The following is a 22,337-nucleotide window of genomic DNA, read 5'->3' as shown; positions in this document are numbered from 1 at the left end:
TGCCCCCAATCCCTCCCAGCATCAGAGTCTTTTCCAATGAGTCAACTCTTCGCATGAGGTGGCCAAAGAACTGGAGTTTCAGCTTCAGCATCATTCCCTCCAAAGAAATCCCAGGGCTCATCTCCTTCAGAATGGACTGGTTGGATCTCCTTGCAGTCCAAGGGACTCTCAAGAGTCTTCTCCAACACCACAGTTCAAAAGCATCAATTCTTCGGCACTCAGCCTTCTTCACAGTCCAACTCCCACATCCATACATGACCACAGGAAAAACCATAGCCTTGACTAGACGGACCTTTGTTGGCAAAGTAATGTCTCTGCTTTTGAATATGCTATCTAGGTTGGTCATAACTTTCCTTCCAAGGAGTAAGCATCTTTTAATTTCATGGCTGCAGTCACCATCTGCAGTGATTTTGGAGCCCAAAGAAATAAAGTCTGACACTGTTTCCACTGTTTCCCCATAAAGGCGTATAAAAGGATGAGTTAAAAATATATGAAACTTCTTCATATATTTTGGATGTCAGTCTTCTGTCAGACATATCTACTACAAATATTATCTGGTCTGTGCCTTATCTATTTTTTTTTTACTGCACCGTTAAGCTTCTGGGATCTGAGTTCCCTCAGCCAGGGATCGAACCCAGGCGCTCTACCGTGAAAGTGGAAAGTCCCAACCACTGGACCACCAGGGAATTCCCTTCTCTTTCTCTCTCTTTAAAAAAAATTTTTGGTAATGTCTTTTAATGAGTAGAAACTTTAATTGTGTTGAAGTTCAATTTGTCAAATTTTCTCTTTATGATTAGTGCCTTTTACATCATATCCAAGAAAGCTTTGCTTATCCCAAGGTGGTGAAGATAATCTGTTTTCTTCTTAAGGATGGACTATTTTGGGTTTTATATTTAGATCCATAATCCATCTTAATTTTTGTGTTAAGAGTGAAACAGGGGTTGAGATATCCATCTATTTAGCATAATTTGTTAAAAAGACTTTCTTTTCCCTATTGAACTTGGTGTTTGGTTAAAAAAGAAAAAATCAACTGACTGCATGAGTCTATTTCTGAATTCTATTCTGTTCTTTTGATCTATTTCTCTATCCTTAAGACAATACCACACCCCCGTGATTACTATGGCTCTATACAGAGCCCTGAAATCAGGTAGTAAGTATGAGACCTCCAACCTTTTTTTTCAAGATTCTTTTAGCTAGTCCAGAGTCTTCACATTTTCACTGAATTTTAGAATAAGTTGGGATACTGACAGAAACTGCAGTAACCAATTTGGGGAGAATGGGCATCTCAACACTTTTACAGTCTTTCAAACCATGTGATTTATTTCTCCATTTATTCAGGTGTTGTTTAATTTCTTTTAATAACTTACTTCTGTATATTTGATTATGATATTAATACAAAAATTTAAAATTTAAAATTTTCTTTTTTTTTTAAAGCAAGGAAAATGACTTTATTTGGAAAGCCATCTGACCAAGAAGATGGCAGGTTAGCACCTCAAAATACTCATCTTATCAGGGTCTGGATGCCAGGTTCTTTTTTATAGATAAGAGAGAAAAAAGCAATGAGGAACTAAAGTGAAAAGGCAGAATAGAGAGAGAGTAAATATTTCATTTTCTAAGTGCTCATTGCTAGTATAAAATTGGAACTGCTTTTTAATTCTATTGGCCTTGTATTCTGTAACCTTGTTGAATTCAATTATCTTAGTATATCTTTTGTAGATTGCATGATGTTTTCTATGTACACAATAATGTCATCTAAAGATGCAAATGGTTTTACTTGCTCCTTTTAAATCTATATGCTGCTTCTTTCTTTTTCTTATGGCACTAGCTAGTACTTCTGGCACAATGCTGAATAGAGGTGTTGACAGCAGACATCTTTTCCTTGTCATAATCTTAACGGAAAGGGTTTAACGTTTTATAATGAAGCATGGCACTAGCTGTATATTTTTCATAGATGCCCTTTATGAGACTTATGATACTTTTTTTATTCCCAGTTTGTTAAGAATTTTTATAATGAATGGGTTTTGCATTCTGTCAGATGCTTTCTTCACTTATTGAGATGATCTATGGTTTTCCTCTTTCATTCTGCCAATGTGGTGAAATACAGTGACAGATTTTTAAAAGTTAAAACAACCTTGTACTCTAGCATAAACCCCCTCTTGGCCATCGTGCACTAGCTTTTTCATATTGCTGGATTCAAGTGGCTAAAACGTTCTTAAGAATTTTGTATCTAAATTTACAAGGGGTATTGGTTTGCAATATTTCTTTGCTTCTAATGTCTCTTTTGAGTTTTCATACCAGAGTTAAGCTGCTTCCCAAAAGGATTTAGAAACTGTTTTGTCTTCTTCTGATATCTAAGAATCTATACCAAACTGGCATTTTTTCTTCCTTAAAGTGTTGATAGAATTTACTGATATAACCATCTAGCCCTAGGATTTCCTCTTTTGGAAAGTTTTCAATTATAAATTCAACCTCTAATTGATATGGAGTTCCTTAATATTTTCTAATTCTTCTTGTTTTTGTAAGTTGTATCTTTAAAGAAATTTGTTCATTTCATCAAGTTGTTGAATTTGTTGACAAGTTGTTTATAATATTTCTGTAATATGCTTTTATTGTACAGAGGCTTGTAATGATTTCCCCTTTTCATCTGTGATGTTGATAATCTGTGTTTTCATTTTTTCTTTTCTTGATAAGTCTTGCTAGAGATTGACTAATTTTAGCTACTTTTTCAAAGAACCAACCTTTCACTTTTTACATTTTTTTATTATTTCCCATTTTACTAATTTCCTATATTCTAAATACTTATTTGGGATTAATTTGTTCCTCTTTTCTAACTTCAAAGATAAACTTCATAGGCTCTATGTAGATGTGGGGGTGGGGGGAGAAAACTGTTATTTTCACTATTCAATTAAATAAGTAGCGCTGATATGTACTGGCCTACAGTTTTAACAGGTACCAAGTAGTAGTATACAATCTGAATAAAGTCAGACCTCTCCCTGCAACTCCAGACTTGAATATCCAACTATCACCTCAACATCTCAAGAAGGCTATTTCATAGGCATCCCGAACTGAACACATGAAAAATTAAACTCCCAATTCCAGTCAGAAGTCTCCACCTTCTCATTTCATCTGACAGTAACTCTACCCTTTAGTTTTTCAGGCTCAATACTCTAGAGTCATTTCTTTCAACCCTACATCCAATCATAAAATTTCGTTGGTTCAACCTTTAAAATATATTGAGAATCAAAGCTATTTTACTCATCATTTCTATCACTACTATTTTGGTCTGAGCAATCTAATCCCCCTTGCTTAGATTTATACACCTCCCTCAGAGCTCTCTTTGCCTCCATCTGTGTTCCTTTTTAGTCTATTTTCAATACAGTAATCAGTGTGACCTAATTAACACATAAAGCAGAGTATATCACGCCTCTGCATGCACAATACCCTGATCTGGCTCCCTATTCAGTGTAAAAACCAAAGTTCTAACAATGACTTACAAAGTTATTTGTAATCTGTTCTGCCGATAGCTGCTCTTACCTGTCTGACCTCACCTCTAATTACTCTGTCTCCTTACCTCTCTATTCCAGCCACAAGGGATGTCTCCTTGATATTCTAAACTAAGCCAAATAGTCTCATCCCAAGGTCTTTGTTCTAGCCTTCCTTTTGCTAGGAATTACCTTCCCCAAATTATCTACTTAGATCACTCCCTCATAATTCTTCAACTTTCTATGCACATCTGATTTCTAAATGAGGTCTACTATGATTACTCTATTTAATAGCCGCAACTGTCCAATTCTTACCCTTTATATTTTTAATTGTTTAACTTTCCTATAATCCTTATCAAATTCTAATGCACCATATTTGTTTATTTAATATGTTTATTGTTCCTCCCCACTAGCTTGTAAGTATCTCCTGGGCAAAAGTATCTTGTTTCGTTCACTGGTGTCTCTCTTATGCCTGGCATACTGTAGAGACTCTACACATCTGTTAAATAAATGACACCAGTACTTCAGAAGCTCAGTAGAAAGATAATTAATACAAAACGTGCAAAACTGCCTGAAAACTTGTTTTTCTCGTTTCTTCTTATTATAGAACTCTCTCTAAAAATGGTAGAATCAGTTTTAGGCAACCTTTTCTTGGCCCTTTTCTAGAAAAAATAATGTAATTTTCATAAACATTATTATAATCTCATCACCAATTTAGAATCCACATTCTGGAGACTGAAGAAAGCAAAGAACCATTATTTGGTACATAGTTGACAGTCTACCAGCAGTTCCCCACTAACAGGCACAATGATGATCCAAAAAAGGGGGAGAAAAATCTAAAAACCATTTTTGAAAGTGAAAGTCACTCAGTCATGTCCAACTCTTTGCGACCCCATGGAGTATACAGTCCATGGAATTCTCTAGCCCAGAATACTGGAGTGGGTAGCCTTTCCTCTCTCCAGGAGACCTTCCCAACTCAGGAATTGAACCTAGGTCTCCTGCATTGCAGGTGGATTCTTTACCAGCTGAGCCACCAGGGAAGCCCAAGAATACTGGAGTGGGTAGCCTATCCCTTCCTTCTCCAGTGGATCTTCCCAACCCAGGAATCGAACTGGGGTCTCTAGCACTGCAGGAGTATTTTTTACCAACTGAACTATCAGGGAAGCCAATTGATGATAAAATCATTTAACATTTTGTAAAACATACACAGAAAACAAAACCAAGCTACTACAGAAAATGAACAGCAGTATAGGCCTTTTTCAATAAGGGGAATGATTTCTTACAAGGAAAAGCGAAGATCTATATGCCCCACTAACAAATACTGTAAGTACATATACATACTGGAGCTGTCACCAAGGGACTTCTTTCCCCAAATAAAATCTGGCCACACATTTTTAAACAAAATAATAAACTTACAGATCAGCAATTCTCAATGTTTTAGATGTGTTTTCAGTTTTCCATTATAAAAGAGCAGACAGAGAAGAATCCTCGAGTGTGGGTATGGTTTTGAAAAAGTTTCTAAAGTGATTCTGATGCTGACACATACATGAATAACAAGAATAACATCACTTTTTCCTAACTTCTACTCAACAACTCAAAGCTTTTAAGAAATAGAATGGAAGTCTGTGGCATACAAAATCATAATTTGATAGTCTTCAGGAAAAGAGAAACTCACCATCAAAATTCTTAATACGACTATTTGAACTTGAGATACCTCCCTGTCCTGGTTTTTCCCATTAGCTTAGCTTTAAGAACAAACTGTCTGTTTTCTCTGGCCTACTTGCAGCTCACACAGCTGAAATTATTTACTTCATAGTATTTTGTTTTGGTTTGGTTTGGTTTGAAAAAATAGGAGAAAAATGAATGTTCCCAGATTATAGCCATTTTAGACAGACTATGGTGAAAACACAAGAAAATCCATTTATCTCTCAAACACACAAGTCTAACAAAATGAACAATAATGCACTTTTCACAACTATCTTCAGCTTATTAATATAATCCATAACAGATTATTCTAAATATATTCTGCTACTTGGCAAAATCATGATTGTTGTTGTAGCTAAATTATGCCTGACTCTTTGCAACCTCACAGACTGCAGCACGTCAGGCTTCCCTGTCCTCCACCATCTCCCAGAGTTTGTTCAAATTCAAGTCCATTGAGTCAGTGATGCTATTTAACCATCTCATCCTCTGCCTCCCTCTTCTCCTTTTGCCTTCAGTCTCTCCAAGCATTAGGGGATTTTCCAATAAGTTGCCTCTTTACATCAGGTGGTCAAATTATTGGAGCTGCAGATTCAGTATCAGTCCTTCCAATGAATATTCCGGGTTGACTTCCCTTAGGATTGACTGGTTTGATCTCCGTGCAATCTAAGGGACTCTCAAGAGTCTTCTCCAACACCACAATTCGAAAGTGTAATTTCTTCAGCACTCAGCCTTCTTTATGGTCCAACTCTCATATCTGGACATGACTAGGGAAAAACCATAGCTTTGACTATATGGACCTTTGCTGGCAAAGTGATGTCTCTGCTTTTTAATACCCTGTCTAGGTTGGCCATAGCTTTCTTCCAAGGAGCAAGAGGCTTTTAATTTCATGGCTGCAGTCACTGCACTGACTTTGGAGCCCAAGAAAATAAAATCTGTCACTGCTTCCACTTTTTCCCCTTCTGCTTGCCATGAAGTGTTGGGAGTAGATGCCATCATCTTTCTTCAGGGGGTTTTAAATTATGTTTTGCTGATCCTCCACCTACTGAACGGCTATAACCAATACTGAGTAAGAGAATTGGGGCTTATTTTCATTGTAGGCAACTATGAAAGAATATTTTTTTGTTTTGGTGCCAAGAACATGCAGGCTCTTCTGTTTGAAAGTACAATGAACCTGGTGCCTGAAAGTTATTTAACACTAAATCTGAAATCTGTGTCAATGCTGAACAGAGAAAAACACTGTATGATGTTGCTATTACAAAGCCAAAGCACTGCAACAGCTAACAGGGAAATAAGAGGAATGGAACCACATATAATCACCAATTCTGAGAGTGAAGGTAAATGGATTGCAGTTCAGATGTTGTTAGATGAAGCACGAACAAGAATAGCTGGTGAAAGGAACAAGTGACAAAAGGAGTCTTAGAAGGTAGCAGGAACAAACGTTAGTAAGACCATGAAACTCATGGCAGGTGTATTCACACAGTGGGGATAAGCAGATACACCCTAAGAATATTCTTACAAACAGTTGCTTCCGTCCCATGTTATGTATCAAAAGAGAAAACCAAAAAGTGATGATCTGTTACTAATTTCTCAAGCTTAGGGGCTACTGATAAACAAAGCTTGAGGCCTATGGTAAAACTGTAGTGCTACAACATTCATATAACTAAGTATCAAGCCAGCAAAGATGTTATTCCTACCAATCTCTTTTCACTCTCTTATATTAAAGGAGAGTTTTCCTGCTTCTTTTAAGGAATTTTGGAGTACCAACAGAAAAAGTTTATACTGAACATTACATAACTCTTAAGTAAAAGAAGCATAGAACTATGGTAGAAGTAAAATTTTCTATTTCCTTCCCAATACAAACACTAATGTCTAAGTTACAACTTCGTACCTGAGAATTCTTTTCTGAATGGATCACAGGTTTCTGACTTGAATCTTACATTATTAAACAGAAATATGTCTATTCGATTTCTATTTCATCTGCTCCATACCATTTTTAAGATATTTAGTGTTATCATATATTCCTCACTTCCCTTTAAACACTCAAGAACAAAGTCAACAAATGTAAGTTAGAAACTTTTTTAAAAAAGTTCAATCTCTGAAGTTTATTATCACCTTTACCTCTTTAGTCTCTTCTGGGTCTGAATGATCCACAGTTATATAAAGATCATTTTGTAAATATTTCAGAGCACTAAGGGGATCCATTTGGGCCTTTTCTTCAAACCTAGAAAATGCAAACAAAAATAGTAATTGCTTTAGAGTTATGAAAAAGCATCAGAAATGTCTTTCAAATCTGGAGTGATACTCTGTATCTGAGGAGATATTGTGGATATCCAAAAAATCTGTGTTTAAGAATCCAGAAGTAAGAATACTGCCACTTATATAAACAGTGTACATGTGGAGCCTCTGGAAACAATGGTAACACAGGCTGTGGTGCTAGAGACTAGATAAGAACATTTCCTACCCTATTCTTAGGGACTTCCCTGGTGGCTCAGACAGTAAAGTGTCTGCCTACAATGCAGGAGACCCGGGTTCAATCCCTGGGTCGGGAAGATCTCCTGGAGAAGGAAATGGCAACCCACTCCAGTATTCTTGCCTGGAAAATCCCATGGATGGAAGAGCCTGGTAGGCTACATTCCATGGGGTTGCAAAGAGTCAGACACGACTGAGCAACTTCACTCACTCACTACCCTCTTCTTAAAATTATAAGCTATGATTAAGTCAACTACTAACACAGTGGATATATCAAAAATTTTTTATAACAGAACTACAAAGCAGTCAAATGTGTTTCATAACAAAATAAGTAGGGATAAAATAAAAATACTTTCCTAGATTTGTGTCACATACTTTCCACTGGAGGTGTTTAACAGATACTTCAGAAACCAAAATGACTATAGTTTCTTTTAATGATTAGATATTTTTAATGAGACTACTTCCACATCTCAGTAATAACAAAAACAACTGTACCAACCATTTATCAATTATTTGTGCTAGACACTGTATCAAGCATCTTATATATATCATTTCATTTATCCTCATATAACCCCTATGATGACAAGTTGATGATCATTTAAAAAGCAGAAGAGATGAAGAACTGTTGCCTAGTAAATGAATTTGGCCATGCTAAAACCTAGTAAGCAGCAGAAATAGAATTAAACTCAAGTTTCTCTGATTCCAAAGCAGAAAGGAAACAATGAGTTCTCCTAAATTAAAAAGTCTGCTTCGACTATATATTTATTTAAATAATGATAATTCCTTTTGTAATACAATTATATATGGATTTATTTCCAAAAAATTGGTATGCTTTTCAAAGTATTATACAAAAGGAAAGAAAAGATATTACATTTCATTTGGAAAAGGAAAATAGTAATGAGCCTTTCATGACTATGTTCAGCTGACGGCATCAACAATTTCCTGTGTTTAGAACTAACCTCAGTGAAAGGGTACCTGCAAGGAGGGGCAAAGACTGGCAAAATATTACAGTTTTCCTGTACCAGATAGTACCCTGATTGTCAGTCAGCCTTACAACCCTCAGATCAGAGTTTTAGTCATGTTACTCTACCATCCTGTCCACAATTAATTAGTTTTGGCACCTGAACCAAAAGCAGTCATCTTGAGCTTGCTGAGCCATTTATAAAGCAGTCTGGCAAAATTCTTTACAGGATACACTCTCCAGGGAACTTTCTCTAAGATAATCTCTTAGAGAAACTGAATGAGAGATACACAAGAACACAAAAACACAAACCACAGAAGGCAACAGGTAGAAGACATGAAATGGCAGATTCTTTCCCTTCTGTCCTTCTCTCCTGTCCTACCTAGCTACCTACCAAAGCCATAAGGGAAGACAGAGTCAGGAAGTAGAACAAGAATACCAGACAGAAAAGCAGAAATAGAAAGGCTCAATTACAAGGAAAGTTACTGTAGCGTCTAGCTAATCAGAATTGTCTCAGTATCTTAAACAATTCTTTATTAGGCCTCTCTGTTCAAGTGCTAAGAAAGTACTTTAATTCTCTGGATATACTCATTCTTTCCCAGTGAGAAACTCTTAAGTATGTCTTTATCCTTTGTAACCTGATAACTTAATCAACACATATCTATGGTTCTAGTAAATAAATCCAGCAAAAGGATCCATTTTCCTGGAAGTTGTGTTTTTTCTAAGCTTTTTTGGTTAGCCTGCTAAAACTTATTACTGGACTTACGTTTACCATCTAGAATTATATTTCAGCCAATAATAGTGCCCTCTACCTAAAGGAACAAGGGACTAATCCTATCAAAAATGGTTTTCTTTTGCCCCTTTCTATCCCCCAATCATATGTTTGGAAACTTGAATGTTACAGAAGAGTGGCACTTTATTTTCTGTATCATGTGGCACCATTAAGAACAAAGACACATTCTTGGCAGTCAACACACTTCTCTCCCTCCAAATTTGTATTTTAACTAAAATTTATATTTTAACTAAATAGTAACAAATTTCAAAGGCTTATTATTTGCTCAATCACACAAAACTGTCTTTCAACTTCAGTCACTTTATTTCATGAATCACACTCACAAGATTTGCTAGTCTTTCATCATATAATTAAAAATTTAAATAATCTGTTACTGATTATTATTTTCCTTATTCACTTTCATGCCTCACTTTGTGCATTTACTAGCACAAGTCACTAACAATGATGCTTTGTATCTAAAACTTAAAAGATGCCATAACGTTTCACAGTATTTCAGATTCCCATAAATTGTCATTTTGCCTGCCCACTGATAGATTTTTAAAGGAGAAAAACTGCCAAAGATCAAAAATAGTATTTCTTAAGATGAGTTGGCTGTGTGGAAATGAATAATTCTACTTATTTCTAGAAGGAATGAAAATTAATTTTTCTTTTCTTTTTTTTTTTTTGAAAACTAATTTTTCTGAAGGGCAACTTATACTTCATCAATTCTGCCTCTATCCTATAGAAATGTTGGATAGGGGTGCATACATGCATGCTTAGTCACTCAGTCATGTCTGACTCTCTGCGACCCCATGGACTGTAGCCTGCCAGACTCCTCTGCCCATGAGATTCTCCAGGCAAGAATACTGGAGTGTGTTGCCATTTCCTTCTCCAGAGGATCATCCCAATCCAGGGATCAAACCCAGTGTCTCCTGGATCGCAGGTTGATTCTTAACCATCTGAGCAACCAGAGAAGTCACAGAGGAGCATACAGACTTATATAATAACATTAATTACACTGTTATTTCTGTTATTTGTAATTGCAAATAAGTTGGAAATAATCTAAATATTCTACAAAAGGAGACTAGTTACGTAAATGACACAGAGTAGAACACTATGTAGCCATTATATTTATATTTACTAATGTAAGTAAATTTATATTTACTAATGTAAGACCTTTTAGAACTAACACCCAAAAAAGATGTCCTTTTCATTATAGGGGACTGGAACGCAAAAGAACGAAGTCAAGAAACACCTGGACTAACAGGCAAATTTGGCCTTGGAATACGGAATGAAGCAGGGCAAAGAAGAATAGAGTTTTGCCAAGAAAATGCACTGGTCATAGCAAACACCCTCTTCCAACAACACAAGAGAAGACTCTACACATGGACATCACCAGATGGTCAACACCGAAATTAGATTGATTATATTCTTTGCAGCCAAAGATGGAGAAGCTCTATACAGTCAGCAAAAACAAGACCGGGAGCTGACTGTGGCTTAGATCATGAACTCCTTATTACCAAATTCAGGCTTAAATTGAAGAAAGTAGGGAAAACCACTAGACCATTCAGGTATGACCTAAATCAAATCCCTTATGATTACACAGTGGAAGTGAGAAATAGCTTTAAGGGACTAGATCTGATAGATAAGAGTGCTTGATGGAGGTTCGTGACACTGTACAGGAGACAGGGATCAAGACCATCCCCACTGAAAAATGCAAAAAAGCAAAATGGCTGTCTGGGGAGGCCTTAAATAGCTGTGAAAAGAAGAGAAGCGAAAAGCAAAGGAGAAAAGGAAAGATATAAGCATCTGAATGCAGAGTTCCAAAGAATAGCAAGAAGAGATAAGAAAGCCTTCTACAGCGATCAGTGCAAAGAAATAGAGGAAAACAACAGAATGGGAAAGACTAGAGATCTCTTCAAGAAAATTAGAGATACCAAGGGAACATTTCATGCAAAGATGGGCTCGATAAAGGACAGAAATGGTATGGATCTAACAGAAGCAGAAGATATCAAGAAGAGGTGGGAAGAATACACAGAAGAACTGTACAAAAAAGATCTTCATGACCCAGATAATCAAAATGGTGTGATCATTCACCTAGAGCCAGACATCCTGGAATGGGAAGTCAAGTGGGCCTTAGAAAGCATCACTACCAACAAAGCTAGTGGAGGTGATGGAATTCCAGTTGAGCTATTTCAAATCCTGAAAGATGATGCTGTGAAAGTGCTGCACTCAATATGCCAGCAAATTTGGAAAACTCAGCAGTGGCCACAGGACTGGAAAAGGTCGGTTTTCATTCCAATCCCAAAGAAAGGCAATGCCAAAGAATGCTCAAACTACTGCACAACTGCACTCACCTCACATGCTAGTAAAGTAATGCTCAAAATTCTCCAAGCCAGGCTTCAGCAATATGTGAACCGTGAAATTCCAGATGTTCAAGCTGGTTTTAGAAAAGGCAGAGGAACCAGAGATCAAATTGCCAACATTCGCTGGATCATGGAAAAAGCAAGAGAGTTCCAGAAAAACATCTATTTCTGCCTTATTGACTATGCCAAAGCCTTTGACTGTGTGGATCATAATAAACTGTGGAAATTTCCAAAAGAGATGGGAATACTAGACCACCTGACCTGCCTCTTGAGAAATCTGTATGCAGGTCAGGAAGCAACAGTTAGAACTGGACCTGGAACAACAGACTGGTTCCAAATAGGAAAAGGAGTATATCAAGGCTGTATATCGTCACCCTGCTTATTTAACTTCTATGCAGAGTACATCCTGAGAAATACTGGACTGGAAGAAACACAAGCTGGAATCAAGATTGCCGGGAGGAATATCAATAACCCTAGATATGCAGATGACACCACCCTTATGGGAGAAAGTGAAGAGGAACTAAAGAGCCTCTTGGTGAAAGTGAAAGAGGAGAGTGAAAAAGTTGGCTTAAAGCTCAACATTCAGAAAACGAGGATCATGGCCTCCAGTCCCATCACTTCATGGGTAATAGATGGGGAAACAGTGGAAACAGTGTCAGACTTTATTTTTTTGGGCTCCAAAATCACTGCAGATGGTGACTGCAGCCATGAAATTAAAAGACGCTTACTCCTTGGAAGGAAAGTTAAGACCAACCTAGATAGCATATTCAAAAGCAGAGACATTACTTTGCCAACAAAGGTCCATCTAATCAAGGCTATAGTTTTTCCAGTGGTCATGTATGGATGTGAGAGTTGGACTGTGAAGAAAGCTGAGTGCTGAAGAATTGATGCTTTTGAACTGTGGTGTTGGAGAAGACTCTTGAGAGTCCCTTGGACTGCAAGGAGATCCAACCAGTCCATTCTGAAGGAGATCAGCCCTGGGATTTCTTTGGAAGGACTGATGCTGAGGCTGAAACTCCAGTACTTTGGCCTCCTCATGCGAAGAGTAGACTCATTGGAAAAGACTCTGATGCTGGGAGGGATTGGGGGCAGGAGGAGAAGGGGACGACAGAGGATGAGATGGCTGGATGGCATCACCGACTCGATGGACGTTGAGTTTGAGTGAACTCCGGGAGTTGGTGATGGACAGGGAGGCCTGGCGTGCTGCGATTCATGGTGTCGCAGAGTCAGACATGATTGAGCGATTGAACTGCAATTGGACTGGAAGGTACTTTAAGCTTAAATGTTGCTAGTAAGACAGAATTTATCTCTTGCTATCCAGCCAATGTGACAATTCAGCATCCTTGTCCTATATATTCTATAGGAAATACTCTTACTTATTCATAGTAATGACAAAGCAACAGAAGCAACTCGTTTCTCTTATCAATTTGTTTCTTAAGCACAACTTATGAAAGCAGAGTAAGAAATAACAGGTAAACATGATATGATAAAGGAATAAATATCTATTTTATACCTATACTGCTACTGCTAAGTCACTTCAGTCGTGTCTGACTCTGTGCAACCCCATAGACAGCAGCCCACCAGGCTCCCCCATCCCCGGAATTCTCCAGGCAAGAACACTGGAGTGGGTTGCCATTTCCTTCTCCAATGCATGAAAATGAAAAGTGAAAGTGAAGTCGCTCAGTCGTATCCGACTCTTAGCGACCCCATGGACTGCAGCCTACCAGGCTCCTCTGCCCATGGGATTTTCCAGGCAAGAGTATTGGAGTGGGGTGCCATTGCCTTCTCCTTTATACCTATACAGAGGTTTTAATTTTATTTTATATATTAATAAACTAGAATACATAATTATATAATAAATATATAAATACACATACGTATGCATTCTGTGTGTATACGTATGTGTAGGAAGTGGAAGTGGTGGTGGTGGTAAAGTGGTAAAAACTCTGGAGTCGGAATACTCAGGATCAAATACTGCTGTCACTGACTATTGAATGACCTTAGATGAGTTACACAATCCACTTAAAAATGGCTCCATTTCTTCTTTTACAAAAAGAGTAACTGTTAAGTAACTTCTCCACTGACTTATTGTGCAAATAACATGCAGGATTTAGCATACAAAAATTGTTCATAAATGGTATCTATTATCATCATTAAAAGCTGTCTCTCCCCTCAAACTGTAAATTTTAATTACAATCTAACACTATTAGGAACCAAAGGAATAGATGTATTTTTCTACATTTTTCAGTAGCTTATCATTTGCTAAGGCTAAAAAGCAAACAAGACTGAGGAGATATATATGAAAATGTTTGATTACATGATTTTGCAATTACATTGCAAAAGTAATGATGCAAAACTATAATATTTTAAATTGTATTCTGAAACATCAAAGTATAAGGAGATTATTAAGTCAACTATATCATCATATTCACTGTTAAGAGAATCAACAATAGGTCAGTCAAATGCCAATAATTCTAGAAATGATATAATTTGTAGTGGGTTAGGCCTTGAGTTACTTGAAGGTAAGTTCATCATGTTCATAGAAATTTTTTCCATTATTTTGACAGTTGCAATATATCCTTGCTTATCTTTAATAACTTTTAGCATCAAGATCTATCTTCACTTTGTACCTTTCTTTGAAAAATAAAGAAAAAAATAAGGAGAGTAACAGGGCATTTACAAAAGTCATGATCTTCACAATATTTACACTGTCGTGTCACTAAATTTCCAAAGATAAAGTCACATCTCCAAAGCTTAGTTAATACCAACAATAGCTGATAATGCTAAATAAGTTTTTAATGAATTATTTTTATACCTGTGTTTTCTTATGAGGTACTTGCAATGCCGCAGTAAGTAATCCTTTGAAGGCCTACACAATTTCAGTGACCAGAAGTCATCTAATCTCATCTTTGGGGAGCATGATTTTCCTGGATTCCCACCAAATAAATAATGAACCTAAAATAAATAAAGCAAACCAGATTTTTTTTAAATGCATGCATACTAAGGAAAGTCATAGTAAAATTTCTTCATTTTGGTAGTAGTGTATAACAAGTAACTTGTTTAGCTTTACTCATACAAAAAAACTAAAACATTCCTGCATGTCTACCAAAGGCTTCCTCTGATTTTTCTCAAGTTTCCATTTTACTTTAAAGTACTGTGATTACTTCCTTAAATTACATTTCATAATAAAATAAGTTGTATTACCACAGTTACACTGAAAATGGAAGACATAAAAATAAAGCAATGGTAGTAAGAAGCTATTCTAAGATACAGAGTTTGCTTAGGCAACAAATAATGGAGATTATCAAGTTAATCAAGTGTCGATTGTAATAAAAAATCTTTTAAAAAAACTGACACACAAGTTGAATCACTGAAGGTCAACAATAACTAGAAAGTTTTAAAAATTTTAGCATCTTACTTTTGTTGAATATGTTTCAATATGAATATATTGAATATTAGCCTTAATGTTGAATATTAAATGAGATGTATGATTTGTGAAATAACTTTAAAAATATTATTCAATCATATAATTAATACTGTTAGATAGTTAGAATAGGAAACAGGAGTCCAATATAGTAGTGGATAAAAGACAAAGAAAGGAAAAAGCCCACAAAAACAGAACAAAGGAAGTTCCAAGGACTGGCGTGAGAACCTCAGGTGAAGCAAACAGCCCTCCTGGCTAGCCCAATTTACACAGGGCAGGCTCAGGGGGAGGAGAAAAATCATATAAAAAGAGGGGTCAAAATTGAGCCCCGTGCTTCTTTTGGGTTGGTCCACCCTCACTCCCTCCTAGAGGATGTATCTTCCCTTGCTTGCCAAATAAAACTGAGCTGTAACTGAGCTGGAACACGGGTCCACTGCTTAAACTGAGCTGTAACCAAGCTGTAACACTGGTCTGCCACTTCAATTTTTGCTGTGGCAAGACAGAACTGAAGAAATTACACAGCCCCCCCCACCCGACAATACCACATAAGAAATGTAAAAGGAGCGCAATAATGGCATAATGACACTATTACAGGTTTTGTAATACTCTGTATTCAAAGTGGTAAAGCATTTTTTGATATTTTGAAACATTTATAATCAGCAGTGTTATACAACAGAGATATTATTTCTATCCTATAGATGGGAATTCATTTAACATTCACTTTGGGAGACTCTCAGAGAAAGGGGTTTTAGTTATTCGAATGGTATCGTTTACCTAAAGATCTCAAATGATTGAGAATTTAACAGAAAGAATACGGTTCTGTCAGTAATTTACTATATAATCTAAGCCCAATCATTAAACTATATGTAAAGTTTAAGGGAGAAATACCTAAAGTAACCCTGTGACACTAAAACTTCAGAATTCAGAACTATTTTCACAAGGCTGATGGAATAGATATGTCAATCATAGGAAAAATAAAGATTTCTTACACAATGGGAATATCTAAAATCAGGAAGTTATATATATCTTTTCATATCATGGAAAAAGGTATACAAGTGCTGAAAACTGTGTATCTTCTACTTGAATATTCATATTATAGAAACAAATAGGCCATACTATATATCAGATCTATGCAGCTAAGAAGCAATAGCCACTGGCCATTTTTATAAGAAGTGTGCCAGGAATTATGGATTATGCAAAAATGTTTATTCTTTTAAGGAATTTCAGGGAGAAGTGATATCTGTGCTACATATTCTAGTAAATGTTGGTTATTTTTATTCAGATCTACCGAAAATAATCAGAAACAGTTATTTTGAGATTCTTTCTGATTATACGTCATAGAAAGTTTACCGGTCAATGTAGTTAGGATACCTTGTGTAATTCATCATATACAAGCTGATGGGCAAATCTCGGACATGGTTCTTCCTCCTGAAGACTTTTACTTGGATTATCCTTTGCAGCTTGATCATTCTTATAGACACAAGACCTGCAAGACATTGCTTTTAAGGCATTCTATCCTAGAAAATTAGCAGTACACATAAGGTTAATATAATTGTAGCAAGCAAATTAATGCAATGTCTAATTACCAACAAAAAATTATAAATTTGTTCACATCAAATCTTAAAGTTCTGGTCACTCTCATATAAAATAATCCAAATTTGTTAGAACTGAGTTCTGAAGTTCTTTGATGTCCATCAAAACCTCATTTAAGAACAACCTACTTCATGTTATGAAATAGGATCAGCATATATGAAGGCTTAAACCAAAGGTTGAAAGAGATGATATCATATTTATCTATTCACAATAAAAACTCACAACAGATTGCTTTCATTCTTACTATAAATAAATGTCCTATTTAGAAGATAACAAATCCCTCAGTTGCTGAGCATCACCCTCCATTACTGAATGGAGGTTCTCAGAAGTTCCTCTGTTCTGGAGAATATTCACTTAGGTAGTACTACAGAACATTAGAGCTGGGTCCTCTGGGTCAGTGTTTTTCAAACAAAAATGTACAGCAGTTCTGTGAGGTGCTCTGTGACAAAAGGGTCCTAGGTTTGAATACGCTAAATAATAATACTCCCCTTCCCACGATCTTGCTCTAGTCAAACTGCTTCATTTCATAAACTAAGAAAGGCCTGGGAACATTAAAAATACATTGTTCTCCAGCTTACACATCTACATGGTAGCAAAAGCTAGACTAAAATATAATTCTCTTGACGCTCAGACCAGGAGATATCTACTAACTGAAAAATTCAAAAGTAAAATCCATTGCTGGATATCACTGTAAACATAGGCACCAACACTGACTCTTCCAATCCCTAATACTGATATTAAAGTATATGACATCACAAACTAAGGTAAGCCTTCTACTTCCCTCTTCTTCTGAATAAACCAACAACCTCAACCTCAAAGAAATGTTACACAGGGATTTCAACACAGACAAGAGCTACTTACCAACTATTTCTTACAATATCATAAATCCAGAATGAATTTCTGACATTCTCTTCCCTCTTTTCCTTGTCTTTGCTGAGTCCAGATAAGACATGTATTTCATTCAGCTCTGGATCAATGGTTGCTCTCTGTGTGAATCCTGTCATTGGAACTATAAATTCAAAGAAAATAAGAGGATAGTATTAACATTAGGTAACAGGTTAGTACTACTTCAGCACTTATCTTCTAACATATGACATAACTTTTATATTAAACAACAATCAAATGTTTATTGCCCTCTCCTCACTCTAAAACATAAGCTCTACAAAGACGAAGGTTGTTTGGATCACTGTTTTGTTCCCAGTACCTAAAACTGCCTGGCATGTAACAGTTACTCAACTATTTGCTGAAATTAATGAACGATAACTATCAGGATGGAGTTAGAAGGAGGAAAGAGGTAGAACGAGTGTGCAATGTAATTATTTTTATTGAGAGAAGGGGCAATGCTTTATTTAACTGATTTATTCTCTGGACTGGTTCTAATTTAATAGCAGAGACAAAATATTTAAATCTTGACTAAGAAAAACAAAAATTTGACACATGGGTTTGTTTAATAAAGTCAAAGTCATCTAAAATACCTGTTCAAGACATATAATAAAATGACAAAGTTTCCAAGAAAAATAAATACTTGGGGGTAAAATATGCCATTTTGTTTTCCCGAGTGGTTTGGACTCCCTAGAGTCAATTTTATGACAAAAATATTTTATTTTCCTGAGAAATCCATTAAATAAGTGATGGTCATTTTGCATTATCCAGTAATTTGCAAAACACTGATATGGCAAATGCAAATCTTCTCACTATTGTTACTTGAAAATATTCAGTTCAGTTGTCGCTCAGTCATGTCCAACTCTTTGCGACCCCATGAACCGCAGCATGCCAGGCCTCCCTGTCCATCACCAACTCCCAGAGTTCACTCAAACTCACGTCCATCGAGTCAGTGATGCTATCCAGCCATCTCATCCTCTATCATCCCCTTTTCTTCCTTCCCCCAATCCCTCTCAGCATCTGAGTCTTTTCCAGTGAGTCAACTCTTTGCATGAGGTGGCCAAAGTACTGGAGTTTCAGCTTTAGCATCATTCCTTCCAAAGAACACTCAGGACTGATCTCCTTTAGAATGGACTGGTTGGATCTCCTTGCAGTCCAAGGGACTCTCAAGAGTCTTCTCCAACACCACAGTCCAAAATCATCAATTCTTCAGCACTCAGCTTTCTTCACAGTCCAACTCTCACATCCATACATGACCACTGGAAAAACCATAGCCTTGATTAGATGGACCTTTGTTGGCAAAGTAATGTCTCTGCTTTTCAATATGTTATCTAGGTTGGTCTTAACTTTCCTTCCAAAGAGTAAGCATCTTTTAATTTCATGGCTGCAGTCACCATCTGCAGTGATTTTGGAGCCCAAAAAAATAAAGTCTGACACTGTCTCCACTGTTTCCCCATCTATTACCCATGAAGTGATGGGACTGGATGCCATGATCTTCATTTTCTGAATGTTGAGCTTTAAGCCAACTTTTTCACTCTCCTCTTTCACATTCATCAAGAGGCTCTTTAGTTCCTCTTCACTTTCTGCCATAAGGTGGTGTCATTTGCATATCTGAGGTTATTGATATTCCTCCCAGCAATCTTGATTCCAGCTTGTGCTTCTTCCAGCCCAGCATTTCTCAGGATGTATTCTGCATGCATAGAAGTTAAATAAGCAGGGTGACAATATACAGCCTTGACGTACTCCTTTTCCTACTTGCAACCAGTCTGTTGTTCCATGTCCAGTTCTAACTGTTGCTTCCTCACCTGCATATAGGTTTCTCAAGAGGCAGGTCAGGTGGCCTGGTATTCCCATCTCTTTCAGAATTTTCCACAGTTTATTGTGATCCACACAGTAGTTGAAATATAATTTTATGATTGACAACATACTTGCTACAGGTCTAAAAACAATGCCATTGTTTCAGTATTAAATTTCTTTTATACATGAACAAGTATCATATGCTAAAAAAGCTACACAAACATCAGCTTGAAGTAAAACATCTCAATCAATCCATAATACTACAGAAGCAGATGGTAACCACACTGATACTCGTTTGTCTTTATCTACTTTAGTAGGGTCAAATAATGCAATATTGACTTTTTCCTAGTTTAATTGATGTGTCTTTTATATTCATATTCAATAAATTTGTTAGGAATATTTTAGAGACTATCCAAATGTATCCCACAGTAAATATAGTAAAAACCTGCATGTACACACACATATGTAACATATGCATACATAGACAAATACATTTATCTTGATACACACATACACCAACCTAACCTTAATAATATCCTCAACTCTCATTCTACATTGTTTTTAGTGGTCATGTAAAGACTGGTATTTTCTAATTAAACCCTGGTAAACTTTCAAAAGTACCTTGGTTCTGACCTGTTCCTCAGATAATCTTGGAAGATAAAACAGTAAAGAAATGAAATTATTTTCATTAATGGTAGAAGCAGAGGACATAACTGCCTAAATTTTTTGCCCTTAAATTCCTTCATTCCATTTAGAATTCTATAACATGGGTTGACAAACTATGGCTCAATCTGATTTGCTTAGGTTCAAATCAGGCCTCAGTCAATCATTCACACTGTGGCTGTGGCTGATTTCACCCCACAATAGCAAGGTTGAGTAGCTGCAATGGCAATAATTACAGCTGGTTCTTCACAGAAAACATCTGCTAATCCCTATTCTATAATCTTTTAAAAGGCAAATATCAAGAGATGTATGACTTATAAATGAATGCAGCAAACTGCTTACCTTAAATAAGGACCCACTGAGGAAATGGAAATTTCTGGGTGGAATGGAAATCAGTAGAGTGGGAAAGAGATTTTGAATTCTATTAAAACAGGGCTGGAGTCACTAAGAGGAGAATAAAGGAGTCCTGGGCTATGCAAAGCAAGGAAGAATGCAGAGGGATGTAAGACCAAGTTTTACATGCTTCCTCTTCCATACTGTCACATTTTTACCTAGAAGCAGCTTTGTAACATAAGAAAAAAATGACAAGTGTTCCTTCTTAAAAACAAAAGCAGTGGGCCGGTTTACAACACTTAGGGAGGCAAGACTTCCGTGTTTACCAAATGTGTATTGTAAGAATTACAAAAAATTACTTTGATTATAAAGCGTATTAGAAAACATATACTTCCCATTTCTTTGCTCTTTCATATACAATATGCCTTTTACTCTACATAACACTGATTTTTGCATCAGAGTTATATATTTAAATCTTTTACTGGCTTTTTAAACAACTTTACTGAATATTAACCAAATACCATGTAATTCATCTATTTACATAGCTTGGTTTTTTTTTTTTTTTAATATCCTGTAAAACTATCATCACAATCTAATTTTAGAATATTTTTATCACTCCAAAAACAAACCCTGTACCCATCAGGAGTCATTTCCTACCCCGTTACTGCCCACTGGGTCACAGCATCATTTGACATGTCTACCAACAATGAGTGTGCAGCAGAGACAGGCACAGTGAGAGGATCCTGAGACACAGATATCAATCAGGAGGCTGTTAAGAATGCAATGGAGTGGAATGAACAAAAGCAGGAAGGAAGTATCAATAAACAAGCATTTATTTCCATCAGCACAAAAATATAAAAATCTCTGAACTGGCTTAAGAGAGACTTGGAATGGACACTTGTGGAAAAATAAGAGTAAAAATGTTTAAATGAAATTTTTTGGAGGTTTTCAAATATTTTACTCTAAAATATTCAAATGCAAAATCTCTCAAGGACAGAATTTCTATTAATTCTTACGTTTACAGACCTTTACAAATATAATTTTTATTGCATACTAATGACAATGTTCACATATAAAATATTTACATACATGTGAATAGAAAAAAATATGAAAGTACATAAAAATAATAGCTATTGGAGAGGGGGAAGTTAGGACATTTTAACTTTCTAATTATATAATATGAAAACTTCCAATATATATTGCTTTTATAGTTAAAAGAAGAGCAATCTAAACCAAAATACAGAAAAAAAAAAATATCTGGGTATACATACTGGGAACTTTTAGTAATAAGTGAAAAACTCACACATCCTCTCAACTTTCTCAAGGACAAAATTTTACATTAATATTTGAAATGCTGCTATTTACATGGAGAGAGAATTCAGGTTTCAAAAGACAATTTTAATGGCACTAAAAACCCCTATGTTTTAAAATCATTTAGTTACAAAACTAAAACTAGAGATTAAAGTATTTTTTCTCTAAAAAATAAAAATGCAAACTTATATCTAAAGAGTTCCTAAAATTAAGGGTTAATTCAAACTTACACTGAATGTATCTATGTTAATGGCCTTTTGCTTAAATTTTACAAATTGTACTTAAGTTTAATTCCTATTTCCATTCCACTCTACACACACTAACAATTTAAACAACATTTCAATAAGAAACCAATAAAAATAAAGCCTTTCCTCTAATTTGAAAAGATACACCCACCCCAGTATTCATAGAAACACTATTTACAATAGCCAAGAAATGGAAGAGACCTAAATGTCCACTAACAGGTAAAAGGATAAAGAAGATGTATGTGTATGTGTGTAGAGAGAGAGAGAGAGAGAGAGAGAGAGATAAACACGACTCCACCACAAAAAAGAATGAAATAATGCCATTTGTAGAACAT

The 22,337-nt window shown here is 36.0% G+C and overlaps 1 protein-coding gene across 7 annotated transcripts in view; it reads right to left on the bottom strand.

Moving 5' to 3' along the window:
- The window catches only part of MKLN1 (muskelin 1), a 391,857-nt gene that overhangs the window by 17,748 nt on the left and 351,772 nt on the right, over positions 1-22,337 (bottom strand). For all 7 annotated transcript variants that reach the window (XM_024990572.2, XM_024990571.2, XM_059885486.1 and 4 more), the window contains 4 exon segments: positions 17,633-17,780; positions 16,550-16,664; positions 14,570-14,709; positions 7,305-7,407 (listed from right to left, as the gene is read on the bottom strand). In XM_024990572.2, the coding sequence (XP_024846340.1) occupies positions 7,305-7,407; positions 14,570-14,709; positions 16,550-16,664; positions 17,633-17,780 (506 nt within the window).

Source organism: Bos taurus, chromosome 4 (genome assembly GCF_002263795.3).
Source record: "Bos taurus isolate L1 Dominette 01449 registration number 42190680 breed Hereford chromosome 4, ARS-UCD2.0, whole genome shotgun sequence".
Taxonomy (NCBI): Eukaryota; Metazoa; Chordata; class Mammalia; order Artiodactyla; family Bovidae; genus Bos; species Bos taurus.
This window is presented reverse-complemented; position numbering and strand designations above follow the sequence as displayed.